At 38.5% G+C, this 25794-nt stretch overlaps 1 protein-coding gene across 17 annotated transcripts in view; it reads left to right on the top strand.

Annotated features, from left to right (window-relative positions):
* Positions 1–25794, top strand: part of ANK2 (ankyrin 2) — a 585830-nt gene that overhangs the window by 417414 nt on the left and 142622 nt on the right. For 13 of the 17 annotated variants that reach the window (XM_024993498.2, XM_024993496.2, XM_059887690.1 and 10 more), the window contains 2 exons: positions 18629–18727; positions 23646–23831. In XM_024993498.2, coding sequence (XP_024849266.1) covers positions 18629–18727; positions 23646–23831 — 285 coding nt within the window. Of the gene's footprint in view, positions 1–18628; positions 18728–23645; positions 23832–24272; positions 24297–25794 lie in introns of all 17 variants that reach the window. The other 4 variants (XM_024993497.2, XM_024993485.2, XM_024993495.2 and 1 more) reach the window with 1 other exon arrangement.

Genomic DNA, 25794 nt, shown 5'->3' with positions numbered 1-25794 from the left:
AACCGGCTTCTGTGTCTTCTCTGTCTCTTGTATGAAATCAAGATTCTAGAGGACAGTCAGCAAGTTTCCTTTTCTCCAAAATATGGCAACTCCATCCATCTTTCACATTTCCCTTATTTCTATGGCTGCCAAAATTCAAGTGTTCAGTGATCACACCCAGCTCATTCTGGGCCCTCCTTATCCCCACTAGATTTCTGCAACCAAAGTTTGTTGATTGAAGGCCTTTATAGCCCTATCTTAACTATAGGTATATATGTTAACTCTATGTGTATATGCAACCTAAAATCCTTTGTGAATATGAATATATTTCAAATTATAAATAACACTCCAAGGGACACCAAGTCTGAGTACATGACTGAATGGTTTCTCATGTTGTCTACATGAGTTTCTGAATCACTACATTATTCATTCTTTGAGGTTATATCTTAGGCAAGTTGTGAACTACATGTGTAAAGCAGCTGTTAAATATTGAGTATATCACGTGGGGCTGGTTATTTTAATGGATCTATTTTCTTTCTCGGTCTCAACACTGCTTGGAAGCACTGTCTGCTCTAACTCTGTGGCAGCTTTTAAGAGAGCTTAGATAAGGGTAAATCAACACAGATAAAACCCCATACTTAGTAAGGGAAGAGTTCTGTATTAAGGCTTTTATTGCCCTACTACTCTGTTATTCAAATATTACCAAACCTGTTTATATTGTGGAGTTTTGTTCTAATTTCTGTTGGTGTAATGTGTCTAGCATGATACAAAATGAGATGTTATTTATATCAAACAAAATGAGATGTTATGAGATGTTATTTATATTTATATAAATTGTTATTTATATAACAATTTATATAAAATTGTTAACATTGGATAAGAGGTAAGAATTGCAATGTAAGTCTGACCACTATTGAGTGACTGAGAAAACTTATAGCAAATATTTTGGAAACAAAGAAAAGGAAACTCTTACTTGGGAAAATTAAGAAAAAGATGTTTGAAACCCACTGGGGTTGGGTGTCTGCATGTACTCAACTATATGGTTTAATTTTTATATTAGCTTTCCAAGTACTTTAATTATAAAAATGGCAAAAAGTGACTGGCATTACTGAGCGAAGCAATGATGTCATTTGATTAAATATTTAAATTTTCTGGATACGTGTCTTAGGTAATAAAGAAATGCTACTTGATTGCATTCTATATTTATTAACAAAACTAAGTTTCTTAGTGGCAGCTGTTGACAGGATTATAAGAAATATGGCTTAACATTTGTTGGTCTAAATGAATCATATATTGTTCTGATGTTAGATGTATTTTTAAAAGACTTAGAGCAGCATTTTATTTTCTCAAAGGCAGCTGAGTAGAAATAAGAAAACTATTTAGTAAGCATTAATTTAATATTTTTATATAATGTGCAAGAGAAGTACTTATTACTCCCTTTATACTTATTTTGAGTATTTTAACCTGGTGAGTCAAAATTCTTTGATCCTTATTAGATTTAATCAACCTCAAAATAATAAAACAATAACCAATTAAGTTAGTGCTGCTGCTGCTGCTGCGTCGCTTCAGTCGTGTCCGACTCTGTGCGACCCCATAGACGGCAGCCAACCAGGCTTCCCCTCCCTGGGATTCTCCAGGCAAGAACACTGGAGTGGGTTGCCATTTCCTTCTCCAATGCATGAAAGTGAAAAGTGAAAGTGAAGTCGCGCAGTCGTGTCTGACTCTAGCGACCCCATGAACTACAGCCTACCAGGCTCCTCCGTCCATGGGATTTTCTAGGCAAAATTACTGGAGTGGGGTGCCATTGCCTTCTTCGAATTAAGTTAGTACTATAGCTTAATTTGGGGCTTCCCTGGTGGCTCAGACAGTAAAGAATCTGCCTGCAGTGTGGAGACCGAGGTTTGATCGCTGGGTAGGGAGAATACGCTGGAGTAAGGAATGGCTACCCACCTCACTTTCCTTGACTGGAGAATTCCATGGACACAGAAACCTGGCCGGCTATAGTCCATGGGGTTGCAAAGGGCTGGACATGACTAAGACTAATGCTTTAACTTTTCATAGCTTAATCCAGGGCTTCCCAGGTGGCACTAGGTATAAATAACCCTCTGCCAATGAAGGAGAAGTAAGAGACGTGGATTCGATCCCTGGGTGAGGAAGGTCCCCTGAAGAAGAGCATGGCAACAACCCACGCTAGTATTCTTTGCTGGAGAAACCCATGGACAGAGGAGCCTGGTTGAGCTACAGTCCATAGGGTTGTAGGGTTGCAAAGAGTCGGATGTGACTGAAGCAACTTAGCATGCATGCATAACTTAACTCAAAATAATTATTTCAGTTTTAGGGATTTTACTCTGCTGAGGGAAAATAAAAGCACCCTTCAGTGATTGTTACTGGCTTAATTTTCTCAATCTCTTGGACCTGTACAATAGTCGATATTTTTGCTTTTGGAGGTGACACATTTCTTGATTCAAAGGTTTTGGGTCATTATGAAGCTGCCCCAAAATGCACATTTTTTAAAGCACCTGCTACATATACCAAGTAAATTGTATTACAAACTAAAGTTCTGAACCTAATAATCCATGTTATTCAGCAATTTGAACGTCTAGAAAAGTGTACTTAAAGCCTATGTATCAGATAATTCCACTTAATTTCAGTATTCAAATATTAATTAACTTTATGTTAAATTTTCATCTTTGATGTTTAGGCAATTTTATTACTTCTATAGAGATTAGTTTTACTAAAACATCTGCAAATTTAATTTTAGTTTTTTTATCATTAAAATCATTTACTACACATGCAACATAAAAACATTTATATAGATTATTATATAAATTTTATGTGATTAGTGAGAAAGCATTTAATCCAGGAGTACATAAATTTGCCATTTCTAACAATAGTTTAAATAAAAGTTAGCATTTATATGTGCAAAAACAGTAATGGGAGAAAACCTACCACTGAATACCTTAGTTTGTATTTGCCATTCACACAGAAATATTTTAAATCCTAGGCTTGGAAGAACAAATTTATTTCCTTACTGAAAATGACCCATTTGCCTTTTTGTAGTTTAACCTCATTCTTAAAAGTCTAATTATATTTTTATTTTTTCAGTTTTATTGAAAAAAATGTTTCAGTTTTGTTGATCACGTAAGCTTAAGGTGTATAGTGTGATGGTTTGATTTACATATACTTTGAATAGTTACCACATAGTTTCAGCTGACATCCACCTTTTCATATAGACATGATAAAAGGAATAAGAAAGAAAATAAAATTTTTCTCCTTGTGATGAGAACTCATAGGATTTACTGTCTTAACAGCGTCCTGTATACCATACAGTAGTGTTAGCTATAGTCATCTTGTAGATTGCATCCTTATTAATATTTCTATTTCTGCGATATACTTTGTAATACTCCGGATTTCCTGGAATATGCTGTATTTTAAACCAATGGCAATGTAAGCTTTATTTTAGTGTAGGTGTCTGCATCAACTAGGATGCCTTCAATTGCAAACAAGAAAAAACTTACTTCATATTTGGGTAAATAAAAAAGGGACTTTCTTAGTTTTCATGAGTACAGCGTTCAAATGCAGCCATGCCATGCCTGCTGCTCAGTCACGTTCAACTCTTTGGGATCCCATGGACTGTAGCCCGCCAGGTTCCTCTGTCCATGGAATTTCCCAGGCAAGAATACTGGAGTGGGGTGCCATTTCCTACTCCAGGGATCTTCCTGATCCAGGAATCCAACCAGCATCTCTTGTACCTCCTGTATTGGCAGGCAGATTCTTTACCACTGTGACACCTGGGAAGCCCTCAATGTTGAAATAGATGAATGCCAAACTCCAGTACTAGATTATTTTTGTTGTTTCCCCCCGCCTCCCCTGCCAGGTATTCATAGCCAAGAGCTCAGATTCACTCTTTCTCTATGCTGTGATTTCTGTAGCTTTATTCTAGACTGGGTTTCCTTGTGGATCTAAGATTAGAGCCAGGCATTTTCCTGCTCAGGGTTAAAATAAGGGAACTCTGCTCCAGCTTTCCATAAGAGAATCCTGAGTCTGACTGATTGGGCCATCTTAATTCTCTTGGCCAAACTTGAGACACTAATTATATGTAAGAGAATGAAAAGTGTTGATTGTCTTAAGTCATCTGATACTCTTCCTGGAGCTAGACGATGAGGAGAGAAGTTCAATTTTGTTGGAATTACATGAACTGTGTCAGGAAAGACACAGATATCTAGAGTATCTCTTAGATGGTCTAAAAGGAAACCAGAATGCTTTTTAAAAAAGTGGAAGATTTCAACTGTAGCATCCATTAAAACTATGTATTTAAATCAACTGAAAAAAAAAAAAGTAGAAGGATCCTGGGTAGGCATCAACCTACTGCCATATCCTGGGCATTCCATTAAAAAAACTTCATTTGCTTTCTTCAATTTTAAAATGCCATTTACTTTCTTTTAAAATGCATTTGCTTCCTCTATGTTTATTTAAAAATTCATTTGACTTCTCATTTTTTGTTTGCAAATTCAAGAACATAAACTGTGTAATTATTCAGTAGTGGCTTAACAATGTAATGAGATATCTGTTTACCTTTGTAAAGTATAACATGGAGATGAATGTTTTCAGTATTTTGGAATTCTGTGAGAATGAATAGAACATCACCAGCTACCTTAGCTCCTTTGTAGAATGAACTGGTGCTATGTCACCTGTTAAATTTAAATTTTTAAATGAGAAAGGAGAAAAGCACAAATCTAAGCTCTTTGTAGTTGTCAGGAACTGAGGGTAAACTGTTAGTCAGAAGCTCTTTATTAGGTGCTTACTGTGTACTCAGCAGAGTTCTCATTGCTGTGGAAGATTCTGAACAAGTGTGAGGCAGGAAGCTGCTTTAAAAAGTGTATAGGCTACCTGCAAAGTCCAGGCAAGCACACAAGAAAAGGTGAATAACAGAAGATGGTAGACAGTTTGGTATAACTTGTATGGAACTGGCTATATTATAGAGGGGCTTCCCTGATAGCTCAGATGGTAAAGAATTCCTTTATAATACAAGAGACCTGAGTTCGATTCCTGGGTTGGGAAGACCCCCCTGGAGAAGGGAATGGCTCCCTCTTCCAGTATTCTTGCCTGGAGAATCCCATGGACAGAGGAGCCTAGTGGGCTACAGCCCATGAGGTCACAAGTCAGACACAACTGAGCGACTAACACAACCACATAGAGAGGACGGTTGAAATTGGCTAAATTCTGTTAATGAAAAATTCTCAGAGGACTGAGCCCAGCATTGAGAAGGAGCTAAGGTCTGCAGAGGGGAAATTGAAACAGAAGACTTTCCACATGGGAAGATTAATTACAACAATGGCAGAAGGTACAGTTGAGCTTGGTGAGTGTAGAAACACTGATGAGAGGCTGGTCTGGAATGACACCCTATTACGCATTGAAGGTTTGTTCTTAATATGACAGTGGGTGAGGATAGAAAAGGTCTTTGTCCTTAGCTGTGGTCTTTGATTATGGTCAGTAAGATGACAGTCTTACTGTGCAAGAAAGTGTTGAATATAGTTTTAAAGAAATTGGCTCAGGTTGATGTATAAGGTGTACTGGAGTGAGTAACTTGAAATATGTAAAATAAGTCATATACTTTCATGGTAATTTATCCATGAGAAGGTGACAAGAGTGGTTGTAGGAATCCAGTATTTTCAGTTGTGTTTCTGATTACTGGCAAAATCCAGACATCATATAATACTGTCTGTTAAATTTGCTGCTAAAAACATGGCAGATTAGTGTAATAGGAAGAACATGAGCTCTAGAATTAGTTATACGTGGGTTCAAATCCCAGGTTAGCACCCTTCTTTTTTTTTAAGTTTTTTTGATGTGGACTATTTAAAAAGTCTGTTTTCAATTTGTTACAGTATTGCTTCTGTTTTTTCTTTTTGGCCATGAGGCATGTAGGATCTTAGCTCCTGAACCAGGGGTTGAACCCACAACCCCTGTATTGGAAGGTGAAGCCTTATCCACTGGACCACCAGGGAAATCCCTAGTCATGCTTCTTAATCCCTGTGAATATTAATTTCTTTGAGTCATATAGAGATATATGACTTACTGCACTCGGCTCTTAGGGTTAAATAGCAAATGTAAAGTATGTAGCCTTCTCTCTCCTCACAACCCCTACCCTAAATTTCTTAGTCACTGGAAATAAAGACTGGAAGAATTCTTATGCCTAAGAGTGCACTTGGACATTCTTCATCAAGCATCATTTCTAATGCTGTCACCTCTAGTGAAGAGTCTAAGAGAAGGCTCGTTGTCCGATTACTAGAGAAAAGTCTGTTCTCTGAGACAATGGAATTCTGGTTGAAGGGGACAGCTGAGGGGAGAGGAAGGAGCACTGTATTTGGAGTCGTTCAGGGTTCAGACCCTGATCGTACCACTTGTGCTGTGCCCTTGGGTGAACTGACTGTGCACTATGATCTTTTTAAAAATATTTATTTATTTGGCAGCATGTGCTATCTGTGTTGCATCAGGTAGGATCTTTTGTTGCAGTACACAGACTCTCTAGTTGTGCCGCTCAGGCTTCGTGGCTCCAAGGCGTGTGGGATCTTAGTTCCCTGGTTTGGGATCAAACCCGTGTCCCTTTCAGTGCAAGGCAGATTCTTAACCACTTGACCAGCAAGGAAGCCCCAGCCATCGTCTTAAATGACCTTAATAACATAGGGTGGGGATGAAACACGACGACATAGCAAACACTTCATAAAGTTTAACCTTCCTGGAAAAATTTAGTATTAATAGTTTAGTGTCATGTAATAGTTTAGCTATAATCCTTTAAAGAGGACCTTTGGAGAAAAGATGGTTATAATAACATACAATATCCTAACCCTTGTAAGGAATTGTCATGTTTAGATTATCTGAGAAAATTTATATGACATTTTAATTAATAAAATGCCTTCTTAACTACTAAGCAAGTGTATAATTGTATCTTTTGTTCTTTTGCCCTAAGCACACCCCCGAAGTACACAAAGTAGCCTTTATTTTTGTGACTGCAGTTAGTACTCCTTGGCTTTTTACATCCTTTGCAGCTGTGCATTTACGGTATATTTAGGCAAATAATTTGAATCATCCTGACTTTAAACTATGTGATAATTTGGGGATGCTTTCTAACCTTATCCCTCATAATGCTAATTCAAAAGAAGAAGATGATGCATAGTATTTGGAATAGAAACTAGAGGAGTAATTCCTAACCAGTGCTAACTGGTATATGACAGAGCCTCTGAGCACGTCATAGCTGAGGCTGCTGAATAATTCTGCTCTGTGAAAAAGCTAAATGTTGATAGTGACCTTCCTGCAAAAGACTGAAGGTTTCATCAAAAAGGAAATTCTACTTTCGCTGAGTTCAAACCCAGAGTTATTTATGTGCTCAGTCGTGTCCGACTCTTTGTGGCCCCATGGACTGGAGCCCGCCAGGCTCCTCTGTCTGTGGAGTTTTCCAAGCAAGAATACAGCAGGGTTGTCGTTTCCTTCTCCAGGGAATCTTCCCTACCCAGTGATAGAACCCAGGTCTGCCGACTCTGACGACTCCTGCACTGGCAGGTGGATTCTTTACCACTAGCGCCACTTGGGAAGCCCAGAGCCATTTATAGCCATTACCATTTTCTACTTTTAGGACTGATTGTGTAACTTGTTGATGAGCTTTCCAGTAGATATGGAGAGTATATGTAATGTTTTATCCACTGGCAAATGACACAGGGAATTAAGAGTATTATAAATATTTAAAGCTGCAGTTTTCAAACTCTGAAATATAGATTGCTCCATCTAAGCAAATATATGCAAACTGCCTACTCACTCATTTCTTCTTATTATTGCAAAGACTGTATCATTTTTGATTGTAGAATGCTAAAGGAAAAGTAACACGTTACTATGAAATTATGCTGCTCTGTCTTTTGTGTTTTCAAACAATGATAACTCATAAAACTCACTATTCTACTAGGAGGAACCCTGATATACCTCCTTGGAACACAACAGTTTATAAACGATTGTCCTGGTAGTCTGCAAATAAGGAAGACATTGTTGAACAGTTGTAACTCTCTCAACATCAAACAGAGGACCCCTGTTTATTTAATATTTTATTTTCAAAGTTTTTAGGTTAGATAGCATTTGAAGAAAGTTATATGATTAGAAAATTTGAAAAAACAAAACAAAACAAAATTAGGATCTGAATTTCTTTTGTAAACAGAAAGGGAGTAGTTTAGCGTAAGAGTGGTAAGAGACGTGGTCGGCAAGGTGGGCCATGGCCCGATCGTGTATGGCTTTGTTGGACGTTGCGTCAGTTAGTTATTGCTATGCAACAAATTATCCCAAAACGTGGTGGCCTAAAACAGTAATAAACACATGTTATTCATTAGGAATTCATTAGTAGCTTAACTGTGAAATTATGGCTCAGAGTCTCTTATGAGGCTGTAGTGAAGAGGCTGACCAGGGCTTTCCTGAGGCTGGAGGATTCACTCCCAAGATAGCCTTCTATCACGTGGTTGACAAGCCAGTGCTAATTGTTGGTGAGAAGTTTCAGTTCTTTCTCTTGTGAGTCTCTCCACAGGCTGTCTGAACGTTAACACGACCTGGCAGCTCATTTCCTTCAGAGCAGACAACCTGAGAGAGACCTAGTAATAGGATAGGGACTTTAAACCACAGCCCCAGGACTCACACATCTCAGTTCCACCATAATCAGTGCATTGGAAACGAAGTATTAATTGGCCCACACTTGAGGGAAAGAGAATTACGCTCCACCTTTTGAAGGGAGGAGTGTCAAAGAATTTGCAGACACATTTTGTTTTATTTTTGTGTATGAATTTAAAATTTTTCTTTATATTTTTATTTTTCAAGATACCGTTGCCAATAACACAGTTCTTTTCCAGAATTCTGTCGTGATATATACATAAGATTTGAGCTTCTAGACATATGCAGTGCTCTTTTTTGGTAAATTTTTATTTTATATTGGAGAATACTTGATTGATTTACAATGCTGTGTTAGTTACAGTTGTACAGCAAAGTGATTCCCTTATACATATACCTATGTCTATTCTTTTTGAGGATTTTCATATACATACCACTATATATAAAATAGATAATAAGAACCTACTTTACAGCATAGGAAGCTCTGCTCAATATTCTGTAATAAACTTTATGGGAAAAGAATAGGCAGACATATTTTAAAACCAGGACAGACATAAAAAAATCTTGGGTCCTATTCCACTTTACTGATTCATCCACTGTTAAGCATTGTTATGGGTACAGATGAGGCCTCCCAGGGAGGGTGACACTTGTGTCAGGGCTTGGAAGATGAGAAGGAAAGGGTTAGAGATCCTGAGCATCTTTGCCTCTGCTGTGCCATTTACTTCCAACTGACCTCCTGTTCCAGGCTTCCCAGGTGGCTCAGAGGTAAAGAATCTGCCTGCCAATGCAGGAGATGTGGGTTCGATCCCTGGGTTGGGAAGATCCCCTGGAGAAGGGAACGGCAACCCACTCCAGTTTTCTTGTCTGAGAAGTCTCATGCACAGAGGAGCCTGGTGGGCTACAGTCCTTGGGATCACAAAGAGTTGGATATGACTTATCAGCTAAACAATAGCAAACCTTCTGGTCTCTGCTTAACCTCTTTCGCTGCCCCGTCCACTTGAAAGTTCACTCAGTCTCCAGGTTAAAATTTCCTCATTGTAAAATGATGAGTCTCCTTTTAGATATAACATTTTCATCTAGAAAAATAGGACCTTTTTTTAATCATTGAAATATACTTAATTTTAGCAGCATAGTGCTGAAATTAAGAACAAATAAAATGATAATGAGCAGTTATAAAGAAATTAATTTATACACCATCTGAAGTTTCCACAATCATTTTCTACTCTTTTAGCTCACTCTTGATTTATAAAATTACCTGAAGCATATCTTTAGCTGGGTAGTAATATGCTAAATGTGAATTGCCGTTTTCTGTTAGAAGCCTAAGAGATCTTTGAATTTTTCCTTTTAATTTTTAGACCTGTAAGAATCTTGACTTTTCACAGAAAAACCACATCTCTTGAGAGATAGAGAAAATGAAACAAGAAAAAAAAAAGCTGCAAAGAATGTTTCATTTTCTCTGGATCTACCCTCTTGATTTCATTAGTTCCTGATTTCCTCTCAGATCTGTGTGCTTAGGCCAATGATACCATTTTTCAGTGTTAATTGCTCACTCTTTAGTGCTCTGAGAGCATTTTATTCATGTTTCTCTGTTGGTAATTATAATGTGTCTTGTGCTATGATTCTGTATATGTGTAGTAATCAATGAATTCTGTTGCATTTTCTGCTCTTGAGGGCAGGAACAATATTATATTCATAATTGTTACTCTCAAAGTACCTAGTCCAGTGCTAAAGTGAAAAACTTTAGAACAAATCTGGTGCTGTTAAAAAAGACCTTTTTTTTGAACTTTTCATTATTGTAAAAATTATTTTGATCTGAGAAGATAACTGGACTTACTTTGTTAATCACTTCTCAATATGTATAACCTTTAAATCATTATGTTATGCACCCGAAGCTAATTAATATGTCAATTATATCTAATTAAAAAAATACCTATTGAATTGAATGGTAACATTGACTCTTATGTTAAGATAAAAGTGATTTTGTATGATCAACCATTTCAAATCATCCAACGGATAAATCTTAATTTGTGTAATAGAAGAATAAGGTTATATGTTCTGGCACAATTAAGTCTGAAAAGTTAAGATTTGTTAAAAATTGGTGATAATAATAGCTCTTAGAGTTTTGGTCCTTATCTAAAACTTTGATTCTAATCCATTCATTACTTTTCATACTCACTTATCTGTTGCTGTATAATTTCTTTGAAATGACATATAGATAGCATTAGATTGATTGCATTAAAATGTTCCCAAAACTGCAATAAATCTACGTTTGATAGGAAAATTATTAGCTCATGTTAATTCAATTTTCCAAAATAATCCAATTACCAAAAAAATTTCTCTCCAATGACTAAAACCTCATTACTGGTTTATAGTTATATCACTAACGAAAGTAGGAAAAATATTTTTGGTAATATTGCAAGTGTTTGAATTCTCCAAAATATAATTTCTGGATTTGAAGAAAACTCTTTTAACTTTTCAATAAATCTGAGAAATGTTATAATGACTAATAAATCATGCATACTGAAACCACTTCCAATCTTTAAGTGGCATATAAATACATATAAATAGTTAATGACAGTTCAAAATCCCCAAATCATATTAAATATTTCTAATCCTCATTTCTCATCTGAATTATTACAAAAATCTTCTTTCTACTCTTCCAGACTCTTCTCTGACCACTTTCTAATTCATCCTCCCCATTCTGGCAACTTAATCTCTTTAAAATGCAAATGTGAATATGTCAGACCCCTGCTTAAAACCCTTTGTGTGTGCATGCGAAGTCACTTCATTCATCTGTGTGACATTATGGACTGTAGCCCGCTAGGCTCCTTTGTCTGGGATTGTCCAGGCAAGATTACTAGAGCGGTTTGCCATGCTCTCCTCCAGAGGATTTTCCCAACCCGGGATGGAACATGCGTCTCTTAATGTCTCTTGCACTGGCAAGAAGATTCTTTACTACTAGCGCCACCTAGGAAGCCCTAAAACCCTTCAGTGACTCCCAAGACTTAAGAATAAAATTCAGATGCCTTTGAGTGATGAATGGGTGCTGACCCCTGCCTGTCTCAGCCTGTTCTCGCCTGTCACAGTGAATTTTCTGGAAATCCCTATACGGTCAGGATTTTCTCTTCTCATGGGCTTTCCTCTGTTTGGAAAACCTTCCCTACTTCTGTGCCTAAATTCTGTGTTTTTTAGCTTGAAAAGTCACTGGAAGTGATCTTGCACAGTTGTGTCCGACTCTCTGCTACCCCATGGACTGTAACCTACCAGGCTTCTCCGTCCATGGGATTCTCCAACAAGAGTACTGAAGTGGGTTGCCATTTCCTTCTCCAGGGGATCTTCCCAACCGAGGAATTGAACCCGGGTCTCCCGCATTCCAGGCAGACGCTTTAACCTCTGAGCCACAAGCCAAATCACTCCCAATGTCTTCCAAGTGTCACTCCCAGAGTTTCCTTCAGATATAATTTTTTTATTCAGTTGACTTCTATGTCCCTTTATGTTCTCCTAGTATCCAACACATAATTTTTTTTTAAAAGAAACTTAACTAGATATGTGCTCACTGAATTGTAATACTGTTGTTTGCTTACTTGTCCATCTCAGCTTCTGGACCATGAGCCCCTCATAAACAGGGAGCTTTCATTTCTGAATCACTGGAGCTGAGCACAATGCCTGGCAGTGAAGTTACCAAACACAGTTTTGTTTAGTGAATAAATATAAATGAATGGCAAATAATTAATAATTGCTATGGAGAGGAACAGCATTCAAAATATTTAATAACCACTTGGTAGAGGCTGCTGTTGGTCACCTTGGAACTACCCTGACAACAAATATTTAATTTGTTGTATTTATTTAAAATATGTATTTATTTCTTTGTCTGTGCCAGGTCTTAGTTGCGGCATGCAGGATCTTTAGTTGCGGCATGTGGGATCTAGTTCCCTGACCAGGGATTGAACCCAGGCCCCCCTGTATTGGGAACGTGCAGTTTTAACCACTGGACCACCAGGGCAGTCCCTCTGACTTTTTGATACCAACAAGGAGGAAATATCAAATGTATATTTTGATGCCTACATGCAGTCAGACTATTACAGGAAAACATGGAGACATAATTTACTGGAAAGTACTTGTATACATGGACACAGGAGCCATTAATCCTGTGTTGAGGACCTATCAATGTAGGAAGATAAAAGCTTCCCTATAAAACTGACAATGGTGTTAAAGTGTTGCCATGCCCTTTCCCAGTTACCCAGATGTGTTTCATATTGTCTGGTAGACTAATTCTTACTAAATAGCATCAGTAAGTGAAGGAAGGATAATTTCCAACATCTTTAGCACCTGTAGTAAATCTTTACTGCCTTCTTACTTCACACATTTAGTAACAGTAAATAGCTCCCCTTCCTTCTTAGCAAAGATGATGTCTTAGCTCATGTGTCCTTCATCTTTTCCATACACTGTCTCAAATATTGCAAAAGCTGATTAATCCCATATTTCAATTTCTGTCCCCTGCCATCCCAAACCAAGGCATCTGTGGTCACCAGAGTGACCTGTCCAAAATGCAGATGTGATCCCTGCCAAAAGCCATGTCGTTTTCTGCATTGCCTAAAGGTAGTTTAAAAACAATTTTTTTTCTTAAATGCATGTGTGTTGATTTCATATCTGGATACTCCACTTCAGGGGAGGCAGGGTAGTCCCTAGGGTTTTGTATAAGTTTCACAGGAGATTCTATCACACAGCCAGGCTGAGAATCACACATCCAGAGGATCAGGTCCTTTATAGGGAAGAAGGCTCTCCATGGACTGCCTCCTGCCTGTTGCTTCCAGCTCACTTAATACCTGTGAGATTTTGGCAAGGTTACCTAATACTTGAGCCCCAGATGCCTTATTGCAAATGGGGATAATAATACCAGTGTTACAGCACAATTTTAAATATTCGAGATAGTATTGGGCCTTTTAATTTATCACCTGATAAAAACCTGAACTGAGACTCTTAATAATTACTCCAAGATACTGTTCATAACTTAGACCATCCCAGACAACTGAGACATGTGGTCATAGTAATTTGAAGCCATATATTCAAAGCATTTCTCACAGTGAATGATATATAGCATGTGTTCAGTAAATCATTTTTATTTTCATTGTTCTTCACATTGGCATCCCGCACTCTGCTGGAAGCCCTTGCATGCTGAGGTTGGGGCACAAAGAGCAAATGGTCATCAGGGTGCCCCCTAACCAAGATCCTGGACATTTGTCACTGCCTTTCCCCCCTAGACACTATACACTGTCACCGTTGATATTTCTCTGTTTTTAGATTTTGCCTTTTCTTGTCTATTATTCTAGTCTACCATTAACGCTTACAGGGCCCAAGACAAGAGTGCAAAAGAGGTCCACTCATAGCATATTTTTAAATTAAAAGTTATGTATCAAGCTAATACATTATCAAATCCTGCTACCTTGGGTTTCCCCAGGGGCTTAGCAGTAAAAAATCCACCTGTGATGCAGAAGATGCAGGAGACATGGGTTCAATCCCGGGTCAAGAAGATCCCCCAGAGGAGGGCATGGCAACCCACTCCAGTATTCTTGCCTGGAGAATCCCATGGACAGAGGAGCCTGGCAGACTACAGTCCATAGGGTTGCAAAGAGTTGGACATGACTGAAGAAACTGAACATGCACACATCCTCCTATATTCATAAATATATCTTTCTAGCAATATGATAGGTCCGAATTTAGACTTCTTAAAAACCCTGGAGTTCATTCTTTGCAGGATTGGGACTGATTCTGGACTCTGGCCCCTTCCCCTTCCTCACCCTAGGCTCCATCCATACCACAGGAACATCATGTGTAAAGGTGTAGACACCTCAGCCTGTACATTCAGGCTCTGTTCATCTGTTACTTGCACTCTTCCTCACAAAAACATCTAGTAGTGTGTGTTAGACTCCTGTTGCTGCTGTAACAGTTATCACAAATTCAGTGACTTAACACAATTCATTCTTCGTATATTAACACACGTGTATGCAATCTAGAAAGATGGTGCTGATGAACCTATTTGCAGGGCAGCAATGGAGTTGCTTTTAGAAAAGGCAGAGGAACCAGAGATCAAATTGCCAACATCCACTGGATCATCAAAAATGCAAGAGAGTTCCAGAAAAGCATTTATTTCTGCTTTATTGACTATGCCAAAGTCTTTGACTGTGTGGATCACAATAAACTGTAGAAAATTCTGAAAGAGATGGGAATACCAGACCACCTGACCTGCCTCTTGAGAAACCTGTATGCAGGTCAGGAAGCAAAGTTAGAACTGGACACAGAACAATAGACTGGTTCCAAATAGGAAAAGGAGTACGTCAAGGCTGTATATTGTCACCCTGCTTATTTAACTTATATGCAGAGTACATCATGAGAAATGCTGGGCTAGAAGAAGCACAAGCTGGAATCAAGATTGCCAGGAGAAATATCAGTAACCTCAGATATGCAGAAGACACCACCCTTATGGCAGAAAGTGAAGAGGAACTTGAAAGCCTCTTGATGAAAGTGAAAGAGGAGAGTGAAAAAGTTGGCTTAAAGCTCAACATTCAGAAAACTAAGATCATGGCATCTGGTCCCATCACTTCATGGCAAATAGATGGGGAAACAGTGGAAACAGAGTCAGACTTTATTTTGGGGGGCTCCAAAATCACTGCAGATGGTGACTGCAGCCATGAAATTAAAAGAGGCTTAGTCCTTGGAAGGAAAGTTATGACCAACCTAGATAGCATATTGAAAAGCAGAGACATTACTTTGCCAACAAAGGTCAAGTCAAGGCTATGGTTTTTCCAGTGTTCATGTATGGATGTGAGAGTTGGACTGTGAAGAAAGCTGAGCACCAAAGAATTGATGCTTTTGAACTGTGGTGTTGGAGAAGACTCTTGAGAGTCTCTTGTACTGCAAGGAGATCCAACCAGTCCATCCTAAAGGAGACCGGTCCTGGGTGTTCATTGGAAGGACTGATGCTGAGGCTGAAACTCCAATACTTTAGCCACCTCATGCGAAGAGTTGACTCATTGGAAAAGACTCTGATGCTGGGAGGGATTGGGGGCAGGAGGAGAAGGGGACAACAGAGGATGAGGTGGCTGGATGGCATCACCGACTCGATGCACATGAGTTTGAGTGAACTCTGGGAGTTGGTGATGGACAGGGAGGCCTGGCGTGCTGCAATTCATGGGGTCGCAAAGAGTCGGACACGACTGAGCCACTGAACTGAACTGACTGAACTGAATGGAGTTGCAGACATAGAGAATAAACTTGTGAACACAGTAGGAAGGAAGGAGAGGATGGGATGAATGGAGAGAATAGCATGAAAACGTATGCATTACCATATGTAAAATAGATGACCAGTGGGATTTGCTGTATGTCTCAGTGAGCCCAAACCAGTGCTCTGCGACAACCTAAAGGGGTGGGATGGGATGGAAGGAGGGAAGGAGGTTCAAGAGGGATGGAATATAAGTATACCTAAGGCTGATTCATGTTGATGTATGGCGGAAAGCAACACAATGCTTTATAGCATCCTTCAATGAAAAATGTCAAAGTGTAGTAAAAAAAAAAAACCCACAACTTATTCTTTTATTAGTCTTTTATAATTTTAGAAGTCTGAAGTCCAAAATCAGTCCTAATCACAGGGTTAATGCCAAGGTGCTGGCACTGCTGATTCCTACTGAGTGTTCTGAATAAATCTCTCCTTTCTGACCTACTGCCTCCCTCTTGTAAAAACCTTCTGTGATTACATCAAGCCCACCTGGGTAATTCAGGTTACTCTCCTCATCTCAAAATCTTTAACTTAATCACATCTGCAAGATTCCTTTTACCATTATAGGTAGCATTTCCACGTTCTGGGGATTAGGGTGTGCACATATTGAGGACCATTTTTCAACCCTGCAGGGTGTGCATGTCAGTGGACCCTTGAGTGGATGATCCCAAGGAAGCAGTCTGAGCAGCGCTGAGGCACGCTTGGGGCTGCATGGGACGGAACTCTGGGTGGCGGCATGTCTGATGTGTGATCTGAGGGCAGGGGAGCTGCAGGATCAGAGAGGGCATGTCCCCTTAGCCCTCTGGATCCCTTACCCTCCTCAGCTAGAGGAGGTCCCTTTAAAGTCCACGACCCAAGACAGAAGCCTAAGGATGGCCCGTGGCTCCTTCCCCCTGCCATCTGGCAGCCACAGTCTATTTACCTTTCTCCTGATCCACATACAAGGTTCTGAGGGAAACATGTAAGCAAATTATTTTATTCTGTTCCAAGTTCTTTTTTTCTTTTTGCATCCCTGCCTTTTACTTGTCGTGAAAGAGCCCCAGTCCACACCCACTCATTGTTTGTAACCATCCTCACTGGCTTTCCCTTCCTTTGAATCGCTAATTCTATCCTTCCGCCACCTCTTCAGTTCTTAAAATACACTAGATTTCACCTGTTTTCTGTGTTTTTTTAAAAATATGCCCTCCAGCTAGCAAGTTATTCCTGAATCCTACAAAACTGTTAGTTCATTCCTCTTGTAATATTTCTTTGTTTTAAAATTTTCACCACCATTTGAAACCTACAATTTTTCTTTGGTAATCAAATTTTAAATAACTTTTCTTATTCCACTTGTATTTGTGCATGCGTGCTCAGTTGCTCAGTCATGTCTGACTCTTTGTGACCCAGTGGACTGTGTGTGGCCTGCCAGGCTCCTCTGTCCATGGGATTTCCCAGGCAAAAATACTGGAGTGCGTTGCCATGCCCTCCTCCAAGGGATCTTTCCACCCAGGGATCAAACCCATGTCTCCTGCATTGGCAGATGGGTCTTTACCACTGAGCCACCTGGGAAGCCCATTCTACTCATACCCTTGTGTGTTTGTATTTTGCTGTGTCCTGACCATTTTCAATAACATTTCCACACTTATACAATGTATACGGAAGAATTTTTCAAAAAAGCCATTTTTCTTTCCTTGTAAGTTTTTGAAACTCCCTGAAGTTTCATCTGTATTTCTACTTACTCTCATTAATGCATTCAAGTTCTCAGGGAACCAACTGTGTTTAAGATTCTGACATAATTTTGAGAGAATGTTGAGTTTTGATAGTTTATGAATTATTTCATGTGTTTTTAAAAATAAAGCTTTATGAGTTTTTACCTTAATAAAATATTACATATTGCAAAGGTTCTAATGAAAAGAAAATTTGCCAGTTTAAACTTAGTTTCAAACTCATTTATAAAATGTAAATGCTTTGAAAAACTATGACTACATGATATTGTCATATTGCTGTGGAATGTTCTCCAGGAGGGCAGATGTCTGTCTTGTTTTTCATCATTTCCCAGCAATGGCCCAGCTACCAGTGCTTGGATTTTTGTAAATAATTGAATAAATGAATATGAGAATTAACAAATAATAGAATTTCAGAATGGATTTTAAAAAGTAAAGAGGGTTCAGTATAAATCATGCTACCTCAGTCAGAACATTGAAATACAGATTTTTAAATTTTCAATCAGATCTATAATTTCTCCCAGCCTATTTTGATATGAGTAACATTTTATACCTTTAAGAGTATTAAAATGTGTATATTCAAGATAATGATCTTCTGTTTAAATGGCTTATGAATTGATAAATACAGGAGATATTACATTAACATTACTTTATATAGATAGTATATGTAATGAGAATTCTATATATTATAGAATTATATAGATATTTAGACACTAAATATCTTTAGTTTTAACACAGTGTTGGGTGATAAGAAATGTGAATCTCTGATACTGAAATGAAGGCAGGAAATGAGGGGGATATTTCTTCCATTTCTCCTCCTCCTTTGAAATATCTTAGGTGGAAATTGGTTAACTTTGATTTTGTCTAATTTTATGATGGTAAATGCAGGTATGACTTCTTCAGTGTGAAGGTATGTTATTTGTTTCAACATTTCAAAATTTTTCTTCATAGTATTCATTCTTTCCTTGTCTTGTATTCTTCCCTGGTTTAAACTTGTCAAATGATTGAAGATACCTGTTTCACTGTCTGTCCTCAGAATGGCTTCACTCCTTTATACATGGCTGCCCAAGAGAATCACATTGATGTTGTAAAATATTTGCTGGAAAATGGAGCTAATCAGAGCACCGCTACTGAGGTAAGACTGTCAGCTCTAAAGACTTGAATGTTTTTGACTTAATGTCCATTTTCTTCGTATCTAGCTGTAAAAGGTCTCCATTATCTTTATTTTAGGAATGTTTATATCACTATTGTACAACAGTGGCCATGAACGAGCAATCCAGTGCACAGTTCAATGAGTTTATAATTTGGGATTCATATCAATGTATTCTTATGTGAAATCACGCTTCCATCAATTTTGCCATTCTGTAGCTTTTTTGGAGCTTTATACCATTCTAAAATCAAATTATAGTAAATTCTACCCATCTCTTTTCATCAATATTTTATCTTTGTTAGGATCTAATACAATTCCTTAAAGGGGCTTTTTTTTAGTGATAAGCATTGATTCATAGTTCTTTGTATTTGTACAGTTTCATGAGGAATAGGACATCAGAAAGCTGTTCGTATTTCTGAAGTTCAAATTATGATGTGGTTGTATGAATGTGGTTATGGCAGCCACTGAGTAGAATGTTCAAAATCAATCCAGTCTCCAAATATTCAGGGCCTCCAGACATAAAAATGGTTTTGGAATGAGCCAACGTAGTGTATCACTTTCCTTTCCCTGTGTGTGTCCTCCGATAAGCAGAACCTGCTTTGATTTTCCTTCTGATTTTTGCCCTAGGCAGATTAAGGAGTGAATTTAGTGACTGTTTGGAATAGTGATTTGTACCTGATGGTCAGGATGTTTTCAAGCTTGGGGAAAATGCTCAGGGGCCCCTGGAAGGTTGGGAGCAGGTGACACAGGAGAGGAAGAGAGGAGACCTCCATCGGGACATGCCTCTCCTCACCAATTTCAATCAGCTTTAACGTCCCTGGTTCTTGTTCTGTGGCTCCACTGACAAAACTTTAAAATTCCCGGCCTGGAGTGAAAGATGACTAATAGAAACTACCTCATTAATTTTTAATGTCTAAATGACCTCCTTTATGGGCAATTAAATCTCCAGATGAAATAAACACAACCTGCATTCTGTCCTGCATTGTGCGGAGAGGTCATTATAATCCATTGAATTCATGTCCAGGCCCTCTGATAGAAAGCTTTTTGTGGAGCCTCATAGTAACTTTCTGACAGCTTATTCTCATTAGCTAAAAACAATCCCGAGACATCACTATTAATGAGACCACATTTCCTGCTTATGACTGGAAAATACAACTGCTGCTGCTGCTAAGTCACTTAAGTCGTGTCCGACTCTGTGCGACCCCATAGACGGCAGCCCACCAGGCTTCCCCGTCCCTGGGATTCTCCAGGCAAGAACACTGGAGTGGGTTGCCATTTCCTTCTCCAATGCAGAAAAGTGAAAAGTGAAAGTGAAGTCGATCAGTCGTGTCCGACCCTCGGCGACCCCATGGACTGTAGCCTTCCACACTCCTCCATCCATGGGATTTTCCAGGCAGGAGTACTGGAGTGGGGTGCCATGGAAAATACAACTACCCAGTGTGAAACGATTCCATGTTCTCTACTCAGCACACACAGATTTTACCCTCTTACCACATGAGTACAGTGTGATTTTTATAATTATGATTTTATGATTGATTTTATGACTTTCTGAGACACTAGTTCTGTCAGTGCATGGCATGTGAACGTCCTCAGGCACAGCTTGGGTAACAATAGGAGACTATATCTCTACATCACATCCTCTGAGAATTGTAGCTAAATATGCTTATCTGCATGTGTTTTATTTCCTTGAAAACAGAATCATTTACCTAGAGAAATCTGTACACTACAGAATTCTGCCGATCATACAGACTTACTATTTCTAGCGTATGGTTTAGGGAAACGCAGCCTGCCAGCACTCTCAGCTGTCTCATGGCTCCTCCAGACTAGACCTCTGTGCCATCTCAGTCTGTTTCCAGAAATATTAACACCTTTTTATGTATGTTGCGTTGGTTGAGTCCATGTCACACTGTGGTTCTCAGAAAATGAAAATGGTCTTTGATTTCCGCACAGAAGTGTGGCTCTTGCAAGTCAATCGCATGGGGTTTTGAATCCTGGTTTAGACTCATTTACGCCTGTTGTTTCATTTTTTAATCATTTGTGTTAGGAATCCTCAGTTGTGTCCGACTTTTGCAATGTCATGGACTATAGCTGTCCAGGCTGCTCTGCCCATGGAATTTTCCAGGAGAGAATATTGGAGTGTGCTGCCATTTCGTCCTTCAGGGGATCTTCCCGACCCGGGGATCCATCCCATATCTCTTGAGTCTCCTGCATTACAGGTGGATTCTTTACTGCTGAACGACCAGGGAAGCCCCTTAATCATTTAAATAACTATAATTTTTTCTGAGTGGACATATAGAAACTTAATTGGTTATTCCACACCACTGGCCTTAATGGTTATCAGAAAATGCACTAATGGAAAACTCTTTGCATGTTTCGCTTTAGTCTATTGAGCTTCTCAGGTGACACAGTGGTAAAAAGTCCACCTGCCAATGCAGGAGATGGGAGTTTGATCCCTAGCTCGGGAATCCCCTGGAGGAAAAGATGGCACCCCCACTCCGGTATTCTTGCCTGGAACATTCCGTGGACAGAGGAGCCTGGCAGACTACAGTCCATGGGGTCGCAAAGAGTCAGACCCAACTGAACATGCATGAGTGCATGCTTTAGTTATCATTCTGTGAATAAATGACATCTTCACAGGGCTTTATAGTTGATTACTATGTGATATTTTAGGCTGTATTGCTAAATACCTTCAACGATCATGTGTGCATGTATGAAAATACCTAAAGAAGACACCCTGAACCCATTAATAGCCCTAATTTGCAAAAATTACTAAGCAAGACATTACGACCAGTTTATCAGATAGTTTGAGATCATTCAGTATGGCAGTGAAACTCATATTTGAAAAGAAATATTTAAAATTTTGAAATTTCCCATAATTATAGCACTTGGCATTGGTAAATAGATGGTGAAAAATGAAGTGTATTGAATTTTAATATTGGTTTCCTTTTCATAGAGTTAGTGGAGATACTTGAAAAAAAATAATTTCAAATATTTACTCTTCTTCCATGAAGTGTAGATTAGAATGAAATCATGTGGTGGAGATTCAAAGTTAAATTCTCTGCAGGGAGTTATCTGTCCATCCAGTATCATTTTTATAATTTTCTGCTTTCTTCCTTCTTCCTGAATGTTACCAAAATTGAAAGCTAGGAATTTTTAAATCAGGCCCTATACTGTCAGCAAATGACTCGTCTCTAAGAAAAAAATAAACTTCACACTCTTTTAATATAAACTATCCCACTGTTGCGGGGGAAATCAAATTAAATATGTAAATGATAATGAGCCTGTTCTTTCCTCCTTCACAGAGGACTTAATTTGTGCCAAAGTTCCAAATTTAGGCTACTCTCTTTCATCTTAACAACACTACATGCTTTACTCTTCCATTTCATTAAGTAATGTGTTCATTTGAAATTCAATTCTAATTTTAAAAGTTTAGTCCTTATTGTGGTAGTGCATATATGATATGGACATTTGAGGAAAATAATTTTCCCTCCAAAGTCTACAGTTACCTTTTTAAAAAATTGGCTAGTTAATTAACGTATTTTTGGTTGTGCTGGGCCTTCATTGCACTGCGCAAGCTTTTTCTCTAGCTGTGGCAAGCGGAGGCTGCCTTCATTGCGCTGCGCAAGCTTTTTCTCTAGCTGTGGCAAGCGGGGGCTGCCTTTATTGCGCTGCGCAAGTTTCTCACTGTGGCGGCTTCTCTCGTTGTGGAACCCGGGCTCTAGGGCACATGGGCTTCAGTAGTTGTGGCCTGTGGGCTCAATAATTGCAGTTCTTGGGCTCTAGAGCACAGGCTCAATAGTTGTGGTGCACGGGCTTGGTTGCTGACAGCACGTGGGATCTTCCTGGACCAGGGATCAAACCCGTGTCTCCTGCAGTGGCAGGTAGGATTCTTTACACTGAGCCACCAGAGGAGTCCTACCTTTTTAAAAATCATCTTTGGAAACAAATGGAGCAGTTAGATGTGGTTAAACAGCCATTGTCTCTGGTATGCATTTGTTAGATGTGCCATCCAGTTCCTCTTGTCTCCTCTATGAATGGAAACTTTTAACTCTGAGACTTGTTTTCTAGCTTTTGTGAATTAAGGGAGGTTTTCACATTAACAGAGCCTAGAGTATATTTTTTTCCTACTTGTCACCTTTCCATTTTTGAATACATGTTTCTAGAGAGAAAATATAGCTTCCCAGTTTTCTAGCATGGTTATCCATCTACGGCTAAGACTCCTCTAGCTTTGATGATCTGTGGTATTTCTTTAATTGGTTTTGAAGTTTCAAAGTGAAAGGCTGATTTTCTACATTATTTAGCACAATTTTATATTCAAAAGACAATATATAATTCAACTAAGTGCAAAATTAATGAATTAGCCTTATTTGCCAAAGAATTTTAGATCATATTATGCCCCAGTTTTCCCAAATTAATTGGTAATAGAGCATTCCATTAACTGTTGTTGTTTTCCCTAATCAGTACAGAGATATTTAGCAGCTTGCAAAGTTAATCATGTCATTTATTTCCCCGTGTTGGCTACCATATCAGTCAGACTTGGTTTTCATTATTTCTCCCCTTCCCACAGTTTTCTTTGTATAAGCAGGCATCACTTCGGGTTGCTTCTAATTTATATTTTCAGATTCAAGACATAATTGAGCATATCCTGTGTGCAGTATGCTGCATTAGGAAAGGCAGATGTTTTTAAAAGTATGTATAGAATAGATATTTTAAAATATCTGATGAAGCCAGTACGTAGTATAATAAATGACTATAATTTGCTTCAGTCTTCACAGTAATATTTATTCCTTCCACTGTTTTTGTCAATCTTAATCTTTAATTTGAAAATGAGATGCACTGTCTCTTGGAGTTGAATCCCAGGCTTCCCAAAGTTGATGGAAATTTTTTCCTTCTGTCTCCCCAGGATGGCTTTACGCCCCTGGCGGTGGCGCTCCAGCAGGGACACAACCAGGCAGTGGCCATCCTCCTGGAGAACGACACCAAAGGGAAGGTGCGGCTGCCAGCCCTGCATATTGCAGCCAGGAAAGATGACACCAAATCTGCCGCCCTCCTGCTTCAGAACGATCACAACGCTGACGTACAGTCCAAGGTAAAAGCTGCACGTATTTGTGGACAGGAACTCTTCCGCTGCCGACTTCCTCCTGGGGGATGATAAAGAAGTAGGCCATGGTGATAATGCAAAATTACTTCTGGTCATCAAAAGAGATGTTACTTTCAGAGGTATTTCAGAATAAAGGGGACTGTCTACTGGGTACAGTAAGAAAACAAAAAAGAACCCTATGAGATAATTTTCTCCAAAAGGTGAAGCTTTTTAGAAACCTTCTTATTTATTCTATTTATGATAAAAAATAACAGGAACAGAAATAGAAAGATACAGTTGTATTGTATAGTGTTATGGTTGCCTTTGCTAAATAGAATGCATTTTGGCATGCTGGAATGGTGTAGCCAATTGCAGAGAGCAGGTTGATGGTTTCCTTAATTTTGCACTGTGTAATATCTTCCCTCTTTTCCCCACACAACACTGCTTCAGATGATGGTGAATAGGACCACCGAGGTACAGTATTGCGGTTATACCGAAATATATCTTTTTAAAACTTTTATTGTCTTTTTTGTCCAACTAGAATAAATGCTCACTAATTCATACTAATGATTAGAACTTTCATTATTAGGAAATTAATTTGGAAACTTTGCCCATAATTAGGGCAAATAGGTAATTCAAAAATTTTAATATAACATATTTATGAAACACTATTAATCAGTATAACTATTTAAAAAGCTCATTAGAGTAGAGCATGAAACAATACTGTTCCATAATATGTATTTTACTAAGTGAGCTTTATTATTAACTTTTTGCCAATAAGAGATGTGACCTCCTTCTCTTAATGAGAATTCTCCATTTAGAATCGAGTGAAGTGTAATTTAAGGAGGTTGCTCTGCCAGTGTTTCATCCTCTTATCTCTTTGCAATTGCCCTTTTTTGTAATTTTTTGCCACGTTGTATATAATCAGTAATGATGTTGAGCATATCATGAGCAAAATATTTTCATCATCTTGCTATCTGATAATAGTTGTCATGAAATCATCTATTTTCCACATACCTAAATAAGTCCCATCCACAAACAAAATCAAGAAGAGCATTTGGTTTAGAGTGTGTGTGTGTGTGTGTGTGTGTGTGGGGGAGAGAGAGAGAGTATGTGTGAGTGTGTGTGTGTGTAGTGGTCTCTCTCTGTTGCTATCAAGAGGCACTAATACAAAAACCATTGAAAGTGTATTATAAAAATTAACCTGCATTATAAAATTTAACCTTCAAAGGCAAGTGACTGTTTCTGTAGACTGATTTTCACTTTGCTGAGGAAATTGTCTAGATTAACATTTCATATGATCACTGGGTTGTGGACCTGGCATTTGCGCTTAATATTAGTAGTGTATTTCTAAAACTAATACCTGTTTATTAACTAGTTTATTCATTGAGATGTGAATAGACTTAAATTATTCATATCATTTCTTCTGTTCCAAATGTTAGGTCAGAGACTTTTTAAAAAATGCCCAACTGCTTGGTGAAATTGCTCAAGACTGGAATAATACAAATTGATATATCTTAATTACTGATTTTAATATTTTTTACTTTTAAGTGATTTTTGGTAATTGTTTACATTTTTGAAAGCAGTGTTGGTTCTAATCATTATGCAGCAATTTGAGTAGATACATACTGAGTTAGAAGTATTTCTTCAAGGACAGTAGAATAACAAAGAGAAACCCATCAAACCACAGTCCTGTAGAATCGTGACCTGAGCCTTCCATATCCCTGTTAATCAGGGAAGGATTCCTGAGGGGCTTACACCAACCTCATGCTAATCCAAGAGTCACAGCCTGAGGCATCACTGTGGATTTTCAATGAGGCTGTGTCAAGCAATAAATTAGTTTATTTCTGAAAATGGGAAAAATAATATTATTATACTTGAATAATTTGAAAATGATTCATCAGCGATTTCTGTGTTTTTCTGAAATTAAATTGTAACTCAAATAATAGATACATGTTCAGGATATGACTGG

This window comes from Bos taurus, chromosome 6 (assembly GCF_002263795.3).
Source record: "Bos taurus isolate L1 Dominette 01449 registration number 42190680 breed Hereford chromosome 6, ARS-UCD2.0, whole genome shotgun sequence".
Taxonomy (NCBI): domain Eukaryota; kingdom Metazoa; phylum Chordata; class Mammalia; order Artiodactyla; family Bovidae; genus Bos; species Bos taurus.
The sequence above is the reverse complement of the archived record's forward strand: the minus strand, read 5'-3'. Positions and strand labels throughout refer to the sequence as shown.